At 36.7% G+C, this 24,076-nt stretch overlaps 2 protein-coding genes across 2 annotated transcripts; one reads left to right on the forward strand and one right to left on the reverse strand.

Moving 5' to 3' along the window:
* The first annotated feature begins 11,681 nt into the window (after positions 1-11,681).
* Positions 11,682-12,642, forward strand: LOC110319295 (olfactory receptor 1013-like). The gene has a single exon (XM_021194773.2). It carries the CDS (start codon positions 11,707-11,709, stop codon positions 12,640-12,642), a length of 936 nt encoding a protein of 311 aa, XP_021050432.1. The 5' UTR covers positions 11,682-11,706.
* A 5,073-nt stretch (positions 12,643-17,715) lies between these two features.
* Positions 17,716-18,651, reverse strand: LOC110319290 (olfactory receptor 1013-like). The gene has a single exon (XM_021194766.1). It carries the CDS (start codon positions 18,649-18,651, stop codon positions 17,716-17,718), a length of 936 nt encoding a protein of 311 aa, XP_021050425.1.
* Positions 18,652-24,076: the final 5,425 nt, after the last annotated feature.

The raw sequence follows: 24,076 nt of genomic DNA on the forward strand, positions 1-24,076 counted from the left end.
AGGGGGAAAGTTCCTCTTGTCCTACCCCTAGACAAATCTTATGAATAATTAGTGACTGCTAGGAGAAGTAGAATTAACTCTCCCAAGGACAAGCTCAGTTATTGATTGTCCTAATAAAAAACGGGCAGCCATATTCACACATAAAAACCAAAACAGACTCAGAAGGTGAAATTCATATATGATTTACATGGAGGCACACACATGTGTGCATGCACATGCATGCGCACACACATAGTATGTACAAGTATAATAATAATAAAAAAGACTATGAACTTGGGGAGGGGAGGGCAGCATGGAGGGATTTGAGGGAGGAGTGGGAGGTGATAAAAGGAGGAGGGAAGTGATGTAATTCTATTTCATTTTAAAACATTAAAAAGTAAAAATATAATAAAATGCATGTACATAGTATATATATTGATAAGATAAGTAATCAAGTATTCAATATGGACTGATAAATCATTATACCTCATACCTCTGGCTCCCTTAACAGCAAAGGTCTTTAACAGTATCCATGATTATTTCTACAACTTTTTTTAGCAAGCATGTATCCGAATACATTTATAAGATGGACATCAATAAAATGGTTAGCACTGATCACAGAGTTTAATCTGTTGGTTTTTTAAAATTTTATTAATGTTAACTAATTAGTAACAACTCAATAAATATTCATAAGGTACTTTCTTGCTAATAATAAGATCTTTAGGGCAGAGAACAAAAGCAGGGGGCTCAGCTTTCTTGTACCTTATGGTTCTGGGTTCACGCAGACCAAGTTTCAATCTGAAACACATGAAGATTTTACAACATAATAAATGGTACAAAATTCTTGTTACAGAGAACTTGACTTGTTAATTCTCTGGAAGTTTTTAGAGCAACATAACTCATGCATTGGAAGATGCAACTTGTCTATCACATGGATTAAGTTACTGACCACAGACATTGCTACCCATCACCACAAGATGGCAAGAATTCTCCAGGAAAGTAACTATCTACTCAATGAAGCTGAGGTTTATAATAAAACAATATCATATAAGATAGTAAAAATAACATTACTGAGGTCCTATGTTAGTTTCAGCTACATGGGTAATATATTATTCTGTGCCTCTTACTAAGAGTCTCAAAGTTCACTGAAAGACACAGGTAAAAGATGAATATACTCTTCAAACTTCTACTTCATATCAACCCCTTCTCAAATTCAACTTGTATGTCCCTTATTTTTCTAGGGCATTTAATTTTTTAGCTTATAATACAACAATTCTCATTTCCTGTTCCTCTATCTAAACCATCCCATTTACCCCTCGCTCTCTCCTTTAAGTTCATTGCCCAATTAAAAATAATTGTTATTGCATGCATACATGTATATGTATTATACTTGTGCATATGATATATATAAAATCTATATCTGTATTTATATATCCATATCTATTGCTCTTTGATTTGCCGAATGCTAGTTAATTAATAAAAACTCAGTAAATATTTATGAAGTGCTTTTGTGGTAAGAACGAGGCTGCATTAGGGCAGGGAACAAAAGCAGGGAACTGAACTTCCTTAAACCTAATAGTTCTGGGGTCACAGAGATATATCTATATATTCTAAATATAACCTGCTCCTTCCATATAATGCTACCAGTATATATTTTTTCAGGGCTAAGCATTGGGCACTGGACTGATGTCCTCTTTCTTGGGGAACATCACCTTTCTGCTTCTAGGTTTCCTCAGTTTCTTATAATACTCCGTGTAAGACTGAGGCATTGTGGGCTTTTCCCTGTCCAGCTTGACATGCTTATTGGTGTTATTCTTGTTTAAAGTACATTTGGGTGGTCATGTTGATGAGATTTTACAGGTTCAGCTTCTGATGTTGTTAGGAAACATAATTTCACAGAAAGCTACTTGATTTTCTGTCTCTCAAATTCTTTCTGGCCCCATTTTCTGGAACATTTCCTGAACCTTAGTTATGGAGATTTTTTTGTACATATTTGCCTTGGAACTGGGCTCTGCACTCTGCAGTTGGATTGGTTGTGATTTTCTGTGCTTATTTTCGTCTGATGCAAATAGAAGTTTCCTCGATGACTAGTAAAAGAGTACACATATCTGCATGTATAATGTTAAATATTAACAGTGTTGTTAGGGACTATGCTACTTTGTTAAATAGTGGTTGCACATTATACTCAAATAGCTATGAATTAACTAACACTGAATAGATTTCCAGTACCCATCGTGGTTTCCCTTTTGTCAGGTGAGTTTTAAGTCCAATTATTTACATTCCAGTTGCTGCTCAACCTCCAGGTCCCTCCCACATCAAGACCCTCCCCAATACACCTCTCCTTTCCACATGAGAGGGTAGGGCCCCCAGGATATCCCTGACCCTGCCCCATCAAGTCTCTGCAGGATTACATCCATCCTCTCCTGCTGAGTCAGGACAAGGCAGCCCTGTGCTACATATGTGCCAGGGTCCTTGGTGCAGCCCTTTATGATCTTTGTTCGTTGGGTCTGTCTCCGAGAGCTCCCAGGGGTACAGGTTAGTTGACACTGTTTGTCTGCCGGTGGGGTTCTGCTTTTCTTCAGGGCCTTGAATTGTTGTCCCACCTCTTCAGTAGGGACTCCAACATCCTGCTAATGTTTGGTTGTGGGTATCTGTATCTGTTTCAGGCAGCTGCTGGGTAGAGCCTCTCCAAAGGCAGTTATGCTAGTTATGCAAACATAATGGAGTATCATTTATAACTTCAGAGATTGGTATTTTCACTTGGGAAGGGTCTAAAGTTGAGTCAGTTATTGGTCGGCATTTTCTTCGGTTTCATCTCCATCTTTGTTCCTGAATTTCTTTTAGATTAGAAAAATTGAGGGTTGAAAGTTTTCTGAATGGGTTGGTATTCTTATCTCTTCATTGTGGGTCTTGCCTGGCTAAAGAAGGCCTGTTCGGGTTGCATGTCTCCACTCTAAGGCTAAGGTTACCCGCATTGATTCCTGGGAACTTCCTTCCTCCCAGGTATTAGGGACTGCTTGGAAATTCCCTCTGACTCCCCCTTCCCAGGCAGCTGCAGATTTCTATTCATTCTCCTGGCCCTCTCTGTCTCTCCTGTCTCTTCTTATACCTGATCCTGCCACTCTTTCCTTCAACTCCCCCACCCAATTTTCTCCCTCCCTCTGCCTCTCATGGCTATTTTGTTCCCTCTTCTAAGTGGTATTCAAGCATCCTCATTTCGGCCTTCCTCCTTGTTCAACTTCTTAGGATCTGTGAGGTATATCATGGGTATTCTGTAATTTATGGCTTATATTCACATATCAGTGAGTACATACCATGCAAGACCTTTTAGGTCTGGGTTTCCTCACTCAGGATGATATTTTCTAGATCCATCCACTTGCCTGAAATATTCATGATGTCCTCATTTTGAATAGCTAAATAGTATTCTATTGCTTAAATAAACCACATTGACTGTATTCATTTTCTGGTTCAGGGACATCTAGGATGCTTCTGGTTTCTGGTTATTTTGAATAAGACTACTATGAACATGGAAGAGCACATGTCCTTGTGCTATATTGGATTGTGTTTTGGGCATATGCCCAGGAGTGGTAAGACCCAGTTGTGTCTTGAGTTTGTACTATTCCCAGTTTTGGGAGAAACCATTAAATTGATTTCCAAAGTGGTAGTAAAAGTTCACAACCCTACCAGCAATGGGATAATATGTTTCTTTTTTCATATCCTTGCCAGCATGTCCTTTAGCTTGAGTTTTTGATGCTAGCCATTCTGATTGGTATATGGTGGAATCTCAGGGTTGTTTGATTTGCATTTCCCTGATGACTAAGGATGTTGTTGTTTCCTTAATTCTGTATTTTCACACTTTTAAAAGTGTTTCTTGGCCATTCTAGATTGCTCTGTTGAAAATTCTCTATTTAGCTCTGTTCCCCACGTTCTAAAATTGGGTTATGTACTTTGTCTCTGTAAGTCTTTCCATGGGTGTTTGTTCCCCTTCTAAGAAGGATCGAAGTATCCACACTTTGGTCTTCCTTCTTCTTGAGATTTATGTGTTTTGCTAATTGTATCTTAGGTATTCTGAGCTTTTGGGCTAATATCCACTTATCAGTGAGTACATATCATGTGTGCTCTTTTGTGATTGGGTTACCTCGCTTAGGATGATATCCTCCAGATCCATCCATTTGTCTAAGAATTTCATAAATTCGTTGTTTTTAATAGCTGAGTAGTACTATATTGTGTAAGTGTACCACATTTTCTGCATCCATTCCTATCTTGATGGACATCTGGGTTCTTTCCAGCTTCTGGCTATTATAAATAGGGCACTATGAACATAGTGGAACATGTGTCCTTATTACAAGTTGGAGTATCTTCTGGGTATATGTCCAGGAGTGGTATTGCTGGATCTACTGGTAGTATAGTGTCCAATTTTCTGATGAACTGCCAAACTGATTTCCAGAGTGGTTATACCAGCTTGCAATCCCACCAGAAATGGAGGAGTGTTCCTTTTTCTCCACATCCTTGCCAGCATCTGCTGTCACCTGAGTTTTTGATCTTAGCCATTCTGACTGGTGTGAGGTGGAATCTCACAGCCATCCATTGGATTGAGCACAGGGTTCCCAGTGAAGGAGCTAGAGAAAATACCCAAGGAGCTGAAGGGGTTTGCAGCCCCACAGAAGGAACAACAATATGAACTAACCAGTACCCCCAGAGCTTCCTGGGACTAAACCACCAGTCAAAGAAAACACATGGAGGGACTCATGGCTCTAGCTGCATATGTAGCAGAGGATGGCCTAGTCGTTCATCAATGGGAAGAGAGGCCCTTGCTCCTGTGATGGTTCTATTCCCCAGTATAGGAGAATGCCAGGGCCAGGAAGTGGGAGTGGGTGGGTTGGGGAGCAGGGGTAGGAGGAGTAGATAGGGGATTTTCAGAGAGGAAATTAGGAAAGGGGATAACATTTGAAATGTAAATAAAGAAAATGTCTAATTTTTTAAAAATGGGTTATGTAGTCTGTTGGGTCTAAATTCTCGAATTCTTTACATATTTTAGATATTAGGCCTCTGCTGGATGTAGGGTTAGTGAAAATATTATCCCATTCTGTAGGCTAGCACTTTGTCTATTGACAATTCCCTTTGCCTTACAGAAACTTTTCAGCTTCACAAGGTCCTTTATCAATTGTTGAAATTAAAGCTTGAGCTCTTGGTGTTCTGTTTAGGAAATTGTCTCCTGTACCCACATATTTAAGGCTATTCCAGTTTTATGGAGTATAAGCTTTTGAAGTAAGACCGAATGATTTTTTTATGAATTTTCTTATTTTATATTGTTATGTCTACTTACCAAAGCTTTTGCAAAGGTGTAGACTAGATGGAAATACAATATAGTTTCTTAGAGAGCTTTGTGTCTGTAGTGCACAAAACACTACAAACAAAGAACAAAGCCATTATGGTTTGACAAAAGAGAAGAAGAAAGATGAGTGATATTTGTCCATATTCCTTTGGCCAGAATATAGTCATATGTACCCATATTTCAAAACTGTGTGAGAAATTGTTTTTTTTTGTATTCTCAGAATGCAAATGTACTTGGCGAGCGTCATTAGATAGAAACCAATTTTCTAAAATTAGGTGCATTAATTAGTTTTTTTCTTTATTTCTTCTTAATGAAAGGAAAGGCTGCTCATATGGACACTGATCCAGGACTGACCATTTGGGATTGGATTACCTTCAAGAAGCAAGTACCTGGAGAAATTGCTTCTTTCAGAAGACATTGATTATCTGTAGTTCTGTCTGGGATAGGACCTATCTATGTTCAAATGCCAACTGTACCCATTATTGACACAGGAGGAGATTGACAGGGTGATGGTGTGGGAATGATATAAATATAGTACTTACATATGAATTCTCTAAAGCATTAAATTAAAATTTAAAAAGAAGCAAACAATTTGCTTTTAGGGTTTCTTTTACCAGTGCTGTTAGTTGTACTTATGACTTATGATTCATAACAGTTCTCTCATTCTCTCTTTCTCTCTTTCATACACACATACACACAAACATGCATAATCTGAACTTTACAGATGATTTTTTCCTGTCATCATTGTTATAAATTTTATATTGACTAGATTAATTTACATTGTTTTATAGCATACCATATGGATACTATTTCTGTGGTTTCTTCTTACAATTAATATATTTTATATTTTTATACATTAATTTTTTGGTATGTATATAAGTTATAATGGTCTCCCACCTGTCCCATCCTCTTTTGCCTCCCTCTTAACCACACCAACCCTTTCTTTCCTAGAGGTTCACATCATACTGTCATTTCTTTGGTTTTTGTTTTTGGTCTGCTTAAGTTAACCACAGTTTCTCACATGAGCAGGGAGAAAATATTGCCTTTTGAAAATGAGGAACTCACCAGTGTATACACCACTGAAGACAGTGACTCTAGCTAGTTTTTCTCCATTTCAATTTCATCAATTAACTCATAGTATAAAAGCTTTTCTTTTAAAAATAATTGGTACTTTTAATTACTTGATTGATCTCTATTTCCTCACTTTGTTCTGTTAATAGAACTGAGTACTGTAATTGGTCACTTGGTACCAGAATATCACATGGAGATCTTTTCTTTAGCAATGTTTCCCAAAGGGATACACAGGATTATATGATCTCCTGGAATTATTGTCAATGGAAAAAGAGTTTCTATGAGAAGACTGTTTTATTTTGAGTTGTTGCAGGAAATTGTGAATTCCGGTTTGAATAAAGATGAAGTGACAGTTTATGCTCATGCAAGTAAGTATTACATTTAATAAGCCTACGGAAATAGGCCATAAATTATGGTACAGTCAAGGGATGTAATGATTCTTAATGTAAGCCATCCACAGTAGAATTCTACTTCATAAATACAGTGAGGTTTCCTAGCTGTGATTATACATAATGGAAAGCTGAAGTCTTTCCACATAGCTCCCAGTTAGGCTTTAAAAATTTTCTTTTTGGTGAAATTGATGGCTTGATCAGTGCCTGGTGTATGTTTTTATCATTGTAGGTTTTATGTAGTTATGGTTGGCTTTCTATGACCAGTAAAGACCATTTTGTAGTTAGTGCAGTTTAATTAGAAACATTATGAGTTAAAATTTTCATGATTGTAGAAACATTTCTTTTTTACTGGTAAGCAATGTATGAATAAGTTTCTTCCTCAAGATTAGGAGTGCATATTTACACACACACACACACACACACACACACACACACACACACACACACACACACATACACACACACACTTTTGAAAACAAGTTCAGTGACGCTTGTATATATGCATAGGTTGGAGCCATCCATTGGAGCATGAAGACCTATTAGGACCTTCATCCTCAAAAATCAAATGTTTCTCTCTCTAAAATTATCCATTGTTAATGACTTCTTGATGCAGGGTGGGGACTGGATATCATCTACCCAATCTATACAATTTTTTTTGCTAGCTTGTTCATATGTAGGTTGGATTTAGGTAATGACCACTGCTGTGAATTAATGAATGCAACAGCCATGCCATGTCTAGAAACTGAAATTTCATGCCACTACTCATCCACAGGTTCTTAAATTCTTTATGCCTCCATAAAGCCTTGGTATTGTTGTGGTGATGTAGATGTCTGTTTAGGACTTGGTATTAAGCCTGTTATTCTTGGTTCTTTGGGCAGTTATACAACTCTCCACTGTCTGGTATCCACAGCAAAATCAAGTTTCTCTGACTATGATTGATAGCACCCTAGGTCAATGACTATAAGCATAAATATTTACGTAAAAAATTGAAAGCATGTCCATTTAGCAAGATAACAATAGCGGATTTGCAATAGTGTCTATGACCTCTGTAGTGATAAACTTCTGACCTGGATTGCAGTATGAGACATACAATTTCATCCTATGAAGCAAGACTTAAATATAATCAGAACAGTGTTTTCTATCCCCAAATGACAATGTTCTTATGGTACCAGTAGGTATCTCAACATTCAGGGTCAATCTCTGGGTAAAACTATTGATGTATTTTTTCCTTTAACAGCATTTATAGCACCTTTTGACACCATCAAAGCTACTTACTTGGAAGGGAACTTCTGGGTCAGTTTGAAATTCTTTTTTTTTTTCAATAGATATTTTCTTCCTTTACATTTCAAATGCTATCCCCAAAGCCCCCTATCCCCTCTCCTGTCCTGCTCCCCAACCCACCCACTCCTGCTTTCTGGCCATGGCATTCCCCTGTACTGGGGCATATGAAATTCCTTTTGCTGTGTTTGAAACTGTTTCAGTGTTTTCAACAATAGGCTCTTACTATATGGTTATAGTAGCTTATAAAGGGCAAGGACAATAGCCAGTGATGTCTTAGAGACCATTCAAGACTGCCTAACTAAAAACTTATATAGGAAGGCATTGAATGACTTGAACTATGATTTCTTTTTAATAACCTATGTTTCTGGAAATGACATTGTCTATCCATGCAAGGTAATTTAACTCAGATCCTTTTTTAAAAAATGATAAATTTTAAAATTAGATCATTAACTAGTAACAAGTAACTTACAGAAACTACTAACTAGTGAGTTTCTTTAAGACTTTTTCATGCATCCTTAGTATTGTTTAAACCACGCACAGTTCCTCTTCTTTCCCATTCTTCAACCCTCACACCTACTTAATTCCTTTTCTCTTTTACTAATGTATTCTATTTTTTGTTTTTGAAAATAGATCCTTCTCAACACATCCTCCCCATGGTTTCCCATCCCTCCACTCCTCCCACTTCCTCTGCCTTCCCTACCTCCCCTTTGCCAGGGCTTCTCTTCCTCTCTGTTTCCATTCAGGAAAGAGCAAGCCTCCAGGCATTAATTCTTTAACCTTTGGTCTTGTCATTCATTTTGGTTTACATGTTTTTTGTTATTCTTCATTTATTTGCTTTAAGATGGGTTGTGCAGTAGTAGGTTCAGATTTGACATTTCATCCTTCCTTCTTTGGTTCAGTGTCCTTCTTTCCATTGATTTCTCTTCTACTCTCAAACCCTCCTTGCTTAAGCCTGTCTTCACACAGGATTCCATCTTATGACTTTTGTTTAACCTACACCTACTAACACTCTTCCCTTAACATCTCCCTCCCAGTCTCCTTTCTAGTTTCTTGTCTTTCAATTTTGCTTTAACTTAAACATGCAAAACAAGTGATTTGAAGCCAGAAAGAGCAGACAACATTGGCTTTGTCACCTTGAGATACTTTTTCTTTCCAGTATTTTACCTGAAAGTTTCATATTATTTTTTTTTTCCCATTTGTATGCTACATCTTCTTGTCAGTGCATCTTCAATGAGAATCTAGGATGATTCCACTTTATGGATATAGTGAATTGAGTTTTTGTTTGAAATAGGTTCTTACTCTGCAGGCAATGTGGTCTAGCTCTTAGGTTTGCCTCAAGATTCTGCCTCAGGCTTCCAAGTGCTTGGAGTACATTCATGAGCCACTATGTACTACTTAACTTTAAATTATATTCTAAGATGCAGTTAGAATAATGTAATAGAAAATGAAATAGTTTAAAGTGTTAAAGAGAAATTGACTCATTCATTCAAGCTAGTGTTCTCATGTAGACCACAGGATTCCCAAACAACCCATCCATGTAAGGAAGAGCAATGCACAATTTAGATAATTTGCTAGTTTTTATCTGCTAATTTTACTTTATTGATGAAATTGAATATACTCTGGATCACTCACCTTGCATATTTACTCGTTTTATCCCATTCTGAAGTTTCTCTCTTCTTCTTATTGACTGTCCCCTTAACTTAGTTATGTGCAATCTCTCTTGTTTAATGTGCTGTTATGACTATAAATATAATTGCCCTTTCTAAAGCCTTCAAGGGTTGCCCCTGAGTTTTCTTAAATATGTTAATGGTTTTGGGGCTTTACATTTAAGTATTTTTCATTAAGGATTTATCTGTGTACAGGGTAAGTTTTGGAGGTCAAGATTTAATACTATGCGTATGACGTTTTCAACACCACTAATTAAAGAGGCTATTCTTCTAGTGGATGCTTGTGGTAAATGTGCTGCAGATTAGTTATGATACATGTCTGAATTTATCTCTGGAATCATTTTTGTTCTATTGCAGACAATATTGAATACCACCAGAAAATACAGAAATAAAGACAAAAGCCTTCATGGTATATAATTTTACCCTAGTTAAAAAGGTTAATATAAAATGTTTTAGTTGATTTAGTATATAACAAATGCCAGTACAATTGTGAAGTAAAATTGCTGTCATACACTGTTGTTAGGAATGTAACAGTATTTCTATTACAGAGAATAAGAAGGAAAATCACCAGAAAACTATAAAGGAATATATCTTAAGGTCCAATATTTTCTCTCCTGTGTGTATACCCACAAAAACTAAAATCTTACATGCCCACACTTACTGTGGTACTATTCACTGTTACAAAGATATGAAATTTTATTCAGCCATAAAAGATGAAGTCCTATGATTTTCACAGAGCAGAGCTGGGGAGTCTTACAGTAATTGAAATAAGCCAAGAACAGTGGATAGACACTGAAGATATACAGCCATAAGAGGAATTCATTAAAAAAGTCATCTTTAATATAAAATAGTGACTATTTGAGTTCATGTAGGAGGGTTGGAGAGAAGAAAGCTGCATTTGAATAGTTCACATTATGTGTTATTGTTGAAATATCATATTGTATGGTATTCAAATAATATGCATAACTAAAAAATGTGCCTAATGAAATAAAGTCAAAATGAAATAGTGAAAAAGAAAAGATTTGCCAAAAGGGCTCAAAATGAATCTAGTTAGTTTGATAAAGAAAAGTTAAACATCATTTTCCAGAAAAATCAGAACTCTTATTAATAAATCTTATTTTAATTAAATTAGTCTTTATTTTTGTCCTGTCTTTTTTTATATGGGTTTTTTGAGACAGGGTTTCTCTGCATAGCCTTGGCTGACCTGGAACTCACTTTGTAGATCAGGCTGGCATCGAACTCAGAAATCTGCCTGCCTTTGCCTCCTGAGTGCTGGGATTAAAGGCATGCGCCACCATGCCCGGCATTTTTATCCCGTCTTAACACAGTCTGATAAATGGTTCTCTAGTAAACTGTTCTCCTGTTCTTTGAGAGTCCATCTTACTTCTTGTGACAGCCAAGCCTAAGGCACTATGCATTTTAGAGTGTACAGTTAAATCTTACTACACTATATCTGCCAGTATTTGTGTGTAGCTTATAGCATCCATGAAAAATAATTAACAATTATAGTGTATAAATGTGATCAATTTAAAAATCTTTTATTTTTGTTTTTGGAGACTTAAGGTAAACTAAACAGCATTTTTCCAGATATCACCATTTTAATTTCTGAAGTAATTTACGGAGTACTTTTATTTATTTCTGAAATTATTGGTGTCTTATGATATCCAAAGTAAAGAATAAAAGATTTTAACTATAAACAGAACACACAAGTTTATAATGATAGAGACATTGGGTTGAAAATGTAAGTGATGTGCACTATTATCTATTTAGTAACTGACCTCTCTGGGCAACATGTGGATAATTTGGCATTTGTAACAATGAAACCAATTTAGTGTTTATATATTTCATAATAAGTGATGTTTATGGACCAGTGTTTTTACTTTCCAGCTTGTAGAATGACAAATAATGGAGAAAATATTTAGTGAAAAATTTCAACTGTAATTTAATCTTTTCACAGAAAGCACCATAAATACCCCAAATAATGGATGAGGAAAATGTTACTGAAGTGACAGAGTTTATTCTTTTAGGATTCACAGGAGACGTGGTGTTGCAGCAAGTACTCTTTTTCATCTTCCTTACCATTTACATCATCAGTCTGCTAGGGAATATTACTCTGATTTCTCTCATCTGTGCTGATTCACGACTCCATACACCCATGTATTTCTTCATTGGAAACCTGTCATTCCTGGATCTCTGGTATTCTTCTGTCTATGCCCCCAAAATCCTGATAACATGCATCACTGAAGACAAAAGCATCTCCTTTGGTGGTTGCCTGGCTCAGTTCTTCTTCTCTGCTGGGCTGGCCTACAGTGAATGCTACCTACTGGCTGCCATGGCTTATGATCGTTATGTGGCCATCTCCAACCCCTTGCTTTACTCCCAGGCTATGTCCCCAAGGTTATGTGCCAGTCTTGTTGCAGCATCCTACCTTGGTGGCTTTGCAAACTCCACCATTATCACCAGTGAGACATTTACCCTGAGCTTCTGTCGAGACAATATCATTGATGACTTCTTCTGTGATCTGCCTCCTCTTGTGAAGTTGGCGTGTGATGTGAAAGAGAGCTACCAGGCTGTGCTCTATTTCATATTGGCTTCTAATGTCATCACTCCCACTGTGCTTATTTTGGCCTCCTACCTCTTCATCATTGTAGCCATCCTGAAGATCCGCTCCACCCAGGGCCGCCTCAAGGCCTTCTCCACATGTGGTTCCCACCTGACAGCTGTCACTTTGTACTATGGTTCAATCCTCTTTATTTACTCCCGACCAAGCACAAGTTATGCCCTGGAGAGGGACAAAGTGGTATCAGTGTTCTATACTGTAGTGATTCCAATGCTTAACCCTCTGATCTACAGTTTACGAAATAAAGATGTCAAGGATGCATTGAGGAAAATGTTAGACACAGTCAAGTTGTCATGAAGGAAAAAAAAGGCAAAGCAACATAAAAAATATAAAAATGTTGATCTTCATGCAATTGTTCTTAGTTGGTATCAGAAATAAGTATATTAGGGATGTAAAAGTAATCTCTCAGTGTGCATACAGAGTTTTCTATATGTTAAACTGTATTTCTTGAGACAATAAGATGCTGTTAACTTTTTGTAAAATTAAAACAATTCTCTTCCCCACCTGATAGCCTATGATTTTCAATTTTTAAATTTTTCATGTTTTAGTAATTATTCAAATGCATGTATGGAATAAATTGTCATCATATTTAATAATTTAATGGCACAAATATATTTGTGTTTGTTTGTTTATGCTCTCTCTCTCTCTCTCTCTCTCTCTCTCTCTGTGTGTGTGTGTGTGTGTGTGTGTGTGTGTGTGTGTATATGTGTGTTAGTGCCAGCAGCACAAAAATGTCAAGGTGTGCAGATGGAGGTCGGCGTACACGCTCTGTTTCTATCTTTTTTGAAATAGGCTTTCTCTGTTGTTCATTGCTGTGTAAAACAGACTGTAAGTGTACAGTGTATTCCGAGCATCTACCTTTATTATAAGAACAGAAATATATGGAACATATGCTTAATTGTATGTGAGATTTGAGAATTTAAATTTAGATCCTATTTATTACCCAATTTTCTGACTAAATTTATTCATTATTTAATTATCACACGAAATATTGGGTTTTGTTATGACATTTTTCTATCAAAATTTGCTTTTCCTTGATTCTCTTTTCCCCTGTCTGCATCTTGACATCAGTAACAGTGTTGGGGTTTGGTGTCTAGGCATGGGTTAAACCCAAAGGTTGGGCGATCTCTTCATAACCTTTCATTCAATCTTTGCTCCATATTTTTTTATCCTGAATTTCCTTTAGTCAGCAACAATACCAGGTTAAAATTTTTGAGATTGGTGGGTGGTCCTATCCCTTAAATGGGGGCCATGTCTATCTACTGGAGCTGGTCTCTTCAGGTTCTGTTTCCATACTGTTAGGCATTTTAGCTAAAGTCATCACCATTGGATACTGGGAGCCTCTCACATCACTGACATCTGGGAATTTCCATTGGTTCCCCTGGAGGTTTGAATGTAGAAAATGTAAATTGATCATTTTTTTATTTCCTTGTACAAAGCTCAAATCCAAGTAGATTAAGGACCTCCACACAAAATCAGACTTGACAGAATCTAACACTGAATCTAACAAGAGAAAGTGGGAAAGAACCTCCAATTCATTGGCACAGGGGAAAATTTCCTGAACAGAATATCAATGGCTCAGGCTCTAAGATAAACAGTTGACAAATGGGACCTCATGAAAGTGGAAAACTTCTGTAAGGCAAAGGACACTGGTCTTTGAAACTAGAAAAGAACTTAAGAAGTTAGAATCCAGAAAATCAAGTAACACAATTAAAAAATGGGGAAGAGAGTTAAACAGAGAATTCTCAACTAAGGAATCTCAAATGGCTGGTAAGCCCCCAAAGAAATGTCAAACATCCTTAGTAATCAGGGAAATGAAAATTAAAATGACCCTGAAATTCCACCTCACACCAATCAGAATGACTAAGATTAAAAACTCAGGGGTCTGCAACCCTATAGGAGGAACAACAATATGAACTAACCAGTATCCCCCAGATCTGTGTCTCTAGTTGCATATGTAGCAAAGGATGGCCTAGTCGGCCACCCTTGGTCTTAGGAAGATCATACGCTCCAGTACATGGGAATGTCAGGGCCAGGAAGCAGGAGTGGGTGGGTTGGAGGGCAGGGCAGGGGGAGGGTATAGGGTACTTTCTGGATAGCATTTGAGATGTAAATGAAGAAAATATCTAATAAAAAAAAACTCAGGTGACAGCAGATGCTGGGGAGGATATGGAGAAAGAGGGACACTCCTCCCTTGTGGTGGCATTGCAAGTTGGAACAACCATTTTGGAAATCAATCTGGTGATTCCTCAGAAAATTTGAAATGGTTCTACTTGAAGACTATGCTACACAATCCCTGTGTATATTCCCAAAAAAGGTTCTACTATATCACAAGGACATGCACACCACTGTATTCATAGAAGCCTTATTTATAATAGCCAGAATCTGGAAACAACCCAGATGTCCATCAATGGAAGAATGGATATAGAAAATGTGGTACATTTACACAGTGGAATGCTACTCAGCTATTAAAAATGAAGGCACCATGAATTTTGCAGACAAATGGATGTAACTAGAAAATATCTTCTTGAGTGAAGTGAACCAGACCCTTAAGGACATACCTGGTATGTACTCACTGATAAGCGGATATTAGCCCAAAAGCTTAGAGAATATGCATGATTCAACTCACAGGCTTTCTGTTCTACACTGTGGTCATCACAGTGCTCTGATCTCTAGCCTGAGAAACAATGGTGGCAAAAATTCCTTCAGAAATGAAACAAAGACAATACATCCATAAGCATGGGCATTATTCTTCCTGCTAGGGCTTTGACTATATTTTCTAAATCATTTAGTCATAGACATGCTTGTACATTTATCAATTTCACTTAAATTTAGCTAGTGTTCCTCTGAAAAATGAAATGTTGAACAAATGACTTTTAATTATCATTCTTTCCCTGTGGTGTGATATAAACCACTTTATGTGCCTGTTATACGACTTGAGTGTTTGTTGCTTTTCTATTTTGTATCTTAAAAAATCATTTCATTGGCTATATGAATTGTATATGGGGGTAAATTACAGTATTTCAGTGACTAAGTTTGATTTTAAAAATTCTAAGCCATGCTAATGTCTGAAGATTTAGAGAGGTGAGATTCACAGGTTTGTGAACAATATTTTATAATTACATTTGTATAGGTATTACCTATAATTACTTGATAAACCACTAATGGAGTATGTACAAATAATCTTATAAACCATACTACTTTTACATACTTGCAATACTAGGCAAGAAATAATAGTAGTACATGATTGATTTAGGAGTAAGTATTTTCAATATCATTTGCATAAATGGAAGTGAGAGTTTGCACATAAGAGGTTTCTTTATCAGAGATGAAACTTTTATATTATTTGGGAATTTCATACATTCACTCATTGCATTTTAAAATCAAATGTACCTCTACTTTCTCCTGTTTCATTCCTCCCCTACACACCACCTACCACACCACTTTTCCTTATCCTATTCATGACATCCATATGTTTGTTTTAAAGTTGTCAAATTTTTGAGAGTTTGTCTAAATTTTTGGAAAAACATGAATCCTTTTGGTTGTATGTTACTCTAACCAGTGTGTTATCTCATAGGGAGGACTGGTACTTCATAGAAACCTCACACAGATCACACATTAACATTACACAAATCAGCAGAAAACAGTGACTTTAGGCAAAATGAAACAAATGAATCAATAGTAGCAAAGTTTATAGATAGGGTCCATTGCTCCTTCTTTTTGTACCTATCATGATCCATCCAGGTATTGCCTTCTCTCTGTACTTTTTGCCGTAAGGCAATGTCTTTACCATTATAGTTTCTGCAAAAGTTGTTTATGATTCTGCCAGATATCTTGGTGGATTAAATACATTGCTAAACCTGTAAAAAACTATGTTTGACTCAGAGCCTAATTCCTTATAACCTCATATGCTCAATACCTCAACTCTTTCATGGCCAAAATCAGCTAAAATACCTCTATGCTGGTGTGTTTTTCAAGGACCAGCTGAGATCCTTTCTGTATTTAATTTATATTAATGGGTCAATATGTATGTTATTTACTGGGATTTGGGTGTGTGGGGGTGTCATTTTAGGTGTTATCTTAGAGTTGTGTGGGAAACTCCCTTGGGGTAATTTCTTTGCAGTACATTTAGACTTATTCTAAATATACTTTTAGATCAATTAAGTAACACTCTGAACTCAAAACTAGTACATTTAAGCAGAAAAATTTAATTAAGAAAGAAATAATATTAGTACATGATTGATTTAGGAATAAGTATTTTCAATATCATTTGCATAAATGGAAGTGAGGGTTTGCACATAAGAGGTTTCTTTATCAGAGATGAAACTTTTATATTATTTGGGAATTTTATACATTTACTCATTGCATTTTAAAATCAAATGTACCTCTACTTTCTCCTCTTTCAACCCTCCCCTACTCACAACCCACCACACCACTTTTCCTTATCCTATTCATGACGTCCATATGTTTGTTTTAAAGCTGTCCTATCTACTTAGTACTGTCTGTATATGAGTGTAGACCCTTCTACTGAAGTATAGTAGCTTTTTAGTGGCTGTATCCCTGAAGATAACATATTCTTTCTCCCCTAGAAGTTATAATTGTCAACAGCTTCTCAGCTAATGATAAGACTTCATGATTATATTCTCTGTCCATGCTGGAGTTTTGGCTGGCAACAATTAGTAAAATGAATACATTTAAAATTTATTAAAATTGAAAAATTTAACAAATAGCTATAGACACCACATTGGGTATATTAGCTTCCGGTTTCTTATCCTTCCCTTTGTAATGATGTTTGTTAACTCATAGAGACATGTTGTCCCCTCTCTTTCTTTAAAACAAAATTTGACATCCCATATTCATACTCATTGTTTTTAAGAATCCTTGCTAGTATTTGGTCGGAAGAAATTAAGGTATATTCCCTGTCTGTTATAATTCTATATGATGTTTTCTTCATATCTCCATAACAGACATATGCAAGCACAGTACGAGGGACAATAAAGGAAACTTCAGTTTTATGAGGAAGTATTATATACTGTCCTATTTTACACAATTCAAACACCCAATCAAAACAGTTTTTATATTAACAGGAGGCTGTAAGCAATACTATAGAGTATAGTTCAATCATTAGACAAAAGTAAACATGATTAAATATGAACAAAGTTCATTAGATACTTACATGAAGATATTACAATGTCACTCATCATTTATTACACTAAAAATTAGACTTTTAAATAAAAACCCATGTACCCTATTCAAAAAATTTTGATGGAATTTCAAAAGATGGAAATTAATTTCTGATACCTAGTTTCTCAACCTTGTCCTCAAGTAGTCTGTTACCATTTAGTCCTGGCTTGCTAAGTGTGTGTCAACTTAGACTTCAGGAGCAGCTAACTTAAAGAGTTTTCTCAGAGCTTCCTTTACATCTTTATTCCTTAGACTGTAGATCATGGGGTTCAACATGGGGAATAACACAGTATAAAAGGTAGACACCATTTTATCCCTTTCCAAGGAATAACTGGAACTTGGCCGAGAGTAGATGTAGAGAATGGAGCCATAGTACAAGGTCACAGAGATGAGGTGAGATGAGCAGGTGGAGAAGGCCTTGAGACGACCCTGGGTGGATCGGATCCTCAGGATGGCAGCAATGATGAAGAGGTAGGAGGTTAAGATGAGAAGAGTGGGAGAAATGACATTGGAAGCTAGGAGGAAGTACAACACAGACTGATAACTCTCCCTGACATCACATGCCAACTTCACCAGAGGTGGGACATCACAGAAAAAATCATCAATGACATTGTCACCACAAAAGTCCAATGTGAATGTGTTGCTAGTTAATATTATTGCATTGACAAATCCTCCTGTATAGGAATATACAACCAAACAGACACACAACCTTCGTGACATAGCTTGAGCATAAAGCAGGGGATTAGAGATGGCGGTGTAGCGATCATAAGCCATGGCAGCCAGTAGGTAACATTCACTATAGGCCAATCCAGCAGAGAAGAAGAATTGAGACAGACATCCAGCAAAGGAGATGCTTTTGTCTTCAGAGATGCAGGTCACTAGGATCTTTGGAGTATAGACAGAGGAATACCAGAGATCCAGAAATGACAGATTTCCAATGAAGAAATACATGGGTGTGTGGAGCCTGGAGTCATTACAGATCAATATGATGAGGGTGGTGTTTCCTAGCAATGTCAGGGAATATACTCCAAGGAACATGACAAACAGTATCTTCTGCATTACTGGGTCTGTTGAGAAGCCCAGCAAGATGAAGCCAGTCACTGTGTGATTGCCCCTCTCCATTCCTCTGGGAGCTTGCACCTAGGAGTACAGAAAAGCTTAGTTTTCTCTACAAGTATAAAATGTCAATATTGTTTCTGATAAGCTCCTGTAACATAATCAGCACCAGGGTGAACACTGTATTTCTTTTGTAGGTGATAGAAATCTCTAAGTCTAAACATATTTTCAATGACTAATAATAAGAATGCGGCTACATGGGGTGGCCCCCTCTGAAATCCCAGTAGCAGCATGTTTGGAATAAATTTGGGTTTTTCTTAGGGTACCTAGTAGTTAAAGTATAGCTGGATTCAATTTGTGAGATATATAGTATAAAGTATAAAATAATATTAATATGGAGTGGGAGGACTGAAAAGACAGTGGTTAAACTGAAGATTAAACTGAAAGGTCACAAATACTTGTCAAGCTTCTAAATCGGAAAAAAAATACAATGTTTCTTCAAATTTCAACTGAAATGGTTTTATATGGAACTGATAAAACATATCATTTCTATAAAAATGAGAAATCTCAGCAAACTTCATGTCAGTGCTGGTGACCTCTGTAGACATTGCAATGGCATGTGTGCCTGCACTATATGAACATGCCAAAAAGAAATTCACATTCATCAAAGGCGATGGAAAGATGGGTAATCAGTTAGGAACACTTGCTGACCTTACAGATGACAAAGGTTAGATTCTCAGACACTCACATAGTAGCTGACAACCATCTGTAACTTCAGTTCCTGGAGATTCAACACCCTCTTCTGGCCTCTAATAATATGTAGTTAAGAGATATACATGCAGGCAAATCATGGTATACATAACATTGCAATAACAACAACTATGAGATAATAACCATAGAGTTAACTGCTGACAAACCTAACTTGGTGGTAAACAACAGCTCTCTAACTGATCTATTCAACATGAGAGAGGTCATGCCTGAGACTGGAAAGCTAGTCAACTACTAAGTGCTAGTGAAGTCATGGATCTTGGAGGAAAATCTATAACTATTACTTTACTTATCTAGCATAATCCCTAGCAACAATATAAGCATTTTCTCCACACCTACAGATAAGTATTGTCCTCACTCTTCAACAAGGAAACTTCTATTTGCAGCAGAAGGAGACCATGATAGAAAATAGCCAACCCAAATTGCAGATTTGTGGAATCCAATCCCAATGGATACATCTAAAAGTTATTCCCACACCTAAGGTTTAGAGAATACTGTGAAAGAGAGAAAGTAACACTGTAAGAGTCAGAGGATCAGGGAGTTTGCTGTGAGATTGTTCTAGTAATATCAGAAGATATTCTCATAACGTATCTGTAGCATGACTGCTTAAATATGAGCTGAGCAAGGGCAACAGAAATAGATATGACAACTTGAGGCTTCAACTCTACAAAAAGAACTAGAGGCAATTAAGTTATAGTGGGAGTGGAAGAGACAGCCTTGCCTAGGGGAGAGTACACCAGATATCTGTTGCATAGCAAACGCTCAGCCCTGAAGACTTATATACAAGTAGTATTATACAGACCAAACAATTTATATTTAGGAATTATGTACCTACATATATGCATGTAATGATAGTTAATAAGAAAAGGGGCTATGAATTTGAATACAATACTATTAATGCTTAAAAATGAATGTATAAAAGTCCTTCATAATATTATAACTTTCAAAAACATGAACTGTGAACTGGGCTAAGTTTTAATTGTGATGCTAAGAACTTCTAGAGTTATGACTTCAGATGGCTTACTTACATAATCCTAACCTGATTTTCCTCTGTAATGCAGACAATAAAAATTTCTTCCTATAGTTACAGAAACAATGAAACATTGCAGATTAAATCATCAGTACATTGTTATTCAAAATACCTGTCATATCACACTGTTACACAGTTAGAATATGGTGGCATTTTGCCATTTTATTTAAAATATTGCAGTTGGTTAGATTTTTACTTGCTATTTTCCTTTGGACCTTTTGACCTACTTCTATTCTTCATTGGCATTTTTTTTCCTTTCTGTAACTACTTCTTCTTAAGAAGTCATTTTCACAGTGGCCTAACCTGAGGGATGCCTCTCAATATTGATCCTTTATTGTCTATTGCTCTTGAGACACTCAGAGGGTACCTCTTTGGTTATGGCACCTGGACTCCTTGCTTGTACAGTTATTAACTTTTCCTAAAAATTTTCTGTATTGTAAATTAATTTTTTGTTTCTATTAGTGTAAAATTCTACTTCTCTAGTCAACTATTAGCAGTTTCAAAAAGGGAAATGAAAGGTTGTAGATATAAGACACTTTTCTCCAGCACATACCACATAGCTTTATCAAAAGGCTATAGTGCTGATTTTACAAATACAAGTCTAAAAAAAACTAACAACAACAACAACAAAAAGGAATAGGAATTGACAAAACTTACCTAGTTTTCACCAAAAACATCATATACAAATTTACCTCTGCCTATCTTTTATGCCAGCTTCTGGATTCCCAGAGTTATAGATTTCTGAAAGCCCTCAGGATTTCACAGCCTGCAGGGAAGGACCCACAGGACAATTAAAACTCTATGTTGATAAATTGGATATTCTTAAATATGATGGAGAAAAAAGTTATTGTTAACCATGTTGCTATGGTGAAAAATGAATCAATTATAAATTATTTCTCTCTTAACTTGTATAGATAATCTAAAACACATACATATGCTTTGTGTATTCATGTATGTAAATATAAACATTTCATTATATATTTTCCTCCATAAAGTTGATATTTCTGTTTGTTGTCTCTCCAAGTAGACTTTACGGCTTTCCAACAATTTTGAATCATCATGTAAACTGCATTAATCCGATTACTGGGATCTTTTACTGTCTGTCTACCTAATGACATTATCCAGGAGTTTCAATGTCAGAATAAAGGATTGACTACTTAGTTGAATACACAGTATAGCTGGCTGCACTTCTGTCTGTGACAGCTTGGCCTCTTAAATGGTTCTCTCTTCTATACCCATAACACTTTTTCCCTGTACTTTTAAACATGGAGGTCATAGGAACTCTCAGTGGATAGGTCTCATAATTATTACATAATTTTTTAGAACTTATTACAAGATAGATATTCTTATATTTCTTTTGAGAATTTTTATTTATATTATAATTTTTTATTTTTGAAAATTTCATAAGGTCATATTATTATATCCTTCAGCTGATTTCCTTCCTACACCTTCTCCAACATACCTCTCAACATATGCTGGTCTCAACTTTTTGTCTTTTTTTAAATAACCCCCTAAGTTAATTAATGCTGTATATGTGGATGGGTGTGTGATCTTGACCTTAACACAAGCAATTTGCCAGTGGTAATACCTTCAGAAAGAATGACTTTTCTCCATCTAATTGTTGTCTGCTGTAATAGTTTCTCATTAAGAGTGAGGACTTGCAAGTACCCAAAGAACTAAAGGGGTCTGCAGTCCTACAGGAGGAACATCAATATGAACTAACCAGTACCACCAGAGCTCAGGTCTCTAGCTGAATATGTAGCAGAGGGTGAGCTAGTTGGCCATCAATGGGAAGAGAGACCCTTGGTTTTGAAAAGATTCTATGCCCTAGTATACGGAAATGCCAGGGCCAAGAAGTGGGAGTGGGTGGGTTGGGGAGCGGGGTGGGGGGTGTATAGGGGATTTTCGGAGAGGAAACTAGGAAAAAGGATAGCATTTGAAATGTAAATTAAAAAGCATCTTAAAAAAAAAAAAGTGAGGACCTGCAACTTACCTCATCTATCTAAGCTGAAATGTTGGTTGATTTAATCTTGGAAAGGTCTCATGCTAAGAACTGCAACTTCTGAGAGCTCAAGAGCTCAAGAGTATATTTCTCTCATATACATTTGCCATATCTGACCACATCCTATAGCCCTTATATTCCTTTTGCTTCCTCTCCTATAACATTCCTGAGCCTTGGCAGGGTAGTGTTGGTTGTAAAAATGATGTCTCATTTTCATCTGTGCACTCAGAATCTATTTAAGTTCTAATATTAAGAGGCAATGTCTCTGTACCAGCTTTTTACAAAAACTTATATAAATGAAGGTATTTAGTTGGTCATATAGTACTGCCTGGTTTATAAGCAATAACATTTCTACAGTATCTTTAGAGTTCTAAAGTAGTTGCAAAGTTCACTTGATGAGAGAATAAGACTACATTTATCTGTAGTTATAACAACAAAAGTTTAGATTATGGTTAGGGAATGTGCTAATTTAGTAGTGTATATAGATTCTCCTCCAGTAACCATGAATTCATTAGTAATTATTAGTTGGTTACGATTCTAGGACTAGACATGGTTTATCACTTGTTGAGCAAATCTTATATCCAGTTAGAGAATTGTTGGTTGCTGCCAAGGTATGAATGCAACTCCTGTACTCTTAGACTTACCATATCTTGATACCACGCTGATTAAAATATAGAGTTATGGAGTCTTGTCCCATTGGTTATATCTACAAGACACTTCCACACCTAAGGCCCAGGAAGCACTGTAAAAGAGGGGGTGAATGATTCTAAGAGCCAGAGGCATATCACGTAGTTTGTTGTAAGACTATCTTTTACAAATATCAGGCAGAGCCTGAGGAGTCTTGTGGAAGAGTCGGGGAGAGAAGTGAACAAGTCAGAGGGCTCAAGGACAGCACAAGAAGACCCACAGAATCACCTAACCTAGGACCATCGGGGCTCTCAGAGCCTGGGTCACCGAGCTAGACCTAGACCTCCTATACATTTATAGCAAATGTGCAGCTTGATGTTCATGTGGTTCCCCTAACAAGTGGAACAGGAGTTCTCTTGGTCTCTGTTTCCTACTATTGAATCCCATTCTCCAGTACTTTTGGACTGCTTAGTTGGGCCTCAGTGGGAGATAATGTACCTAGACTTGCTGGGATTAAATGCTCCAGGGTGGGACAGTACCGAACAAAGACTCCTCTTCTTAGAAAAGAAGATGGAAGAGCATTGCAGGGGGTGGGGGGATTGATTTATGAGGATGAACTGGGAAGAGAGGAGGAAGGGGGCTGTGATCAGGACAGAAAGTGAATTTAAATACATAAATAAAATTGGGATGTAGGTTATCACCAGTAACACACACACACACACACACACACACACACACGAAATATCAGAAACATCACCCATAAAGCCTCACCAATAAGACTATTAAAAAATAAACTGAACAGGGATGACACCGATGGACATACTTAAGTAGTCAGGGAAAAGTGTATAGGACCTCATCTCTATACAAAGAACTATGGACAGCTTAGAAAAACTGGTAACAGGGAAAGTGAGTCTGCTCCAGAAAAAACATACCAAACAGATAAATGGGATTTTCAAGGTTTTTATTTTAGTCAGGCCTGTGTTTTTTTTTTAAAGATCTATTTATGAAACTATAAAATACCATCATGCATTCAGAGTAAAAGCTCTTCATTGTAGCTGCTTCTG

This window comes from Mus pahari, chromosome 3 (assembly GCF_900095145.1).
Source record: "Mus pahari chromosome 3, PAHARI_EIJ_v1.1, whole genome shotgun sequence".
In the NCBI taxonomy this organism is placed as follows: domain Eukaryota; kingdom Metazoa; phylum Chordata; class Mammalia; order Rodentia; family Muridae; genus Mus; species Mus pahari.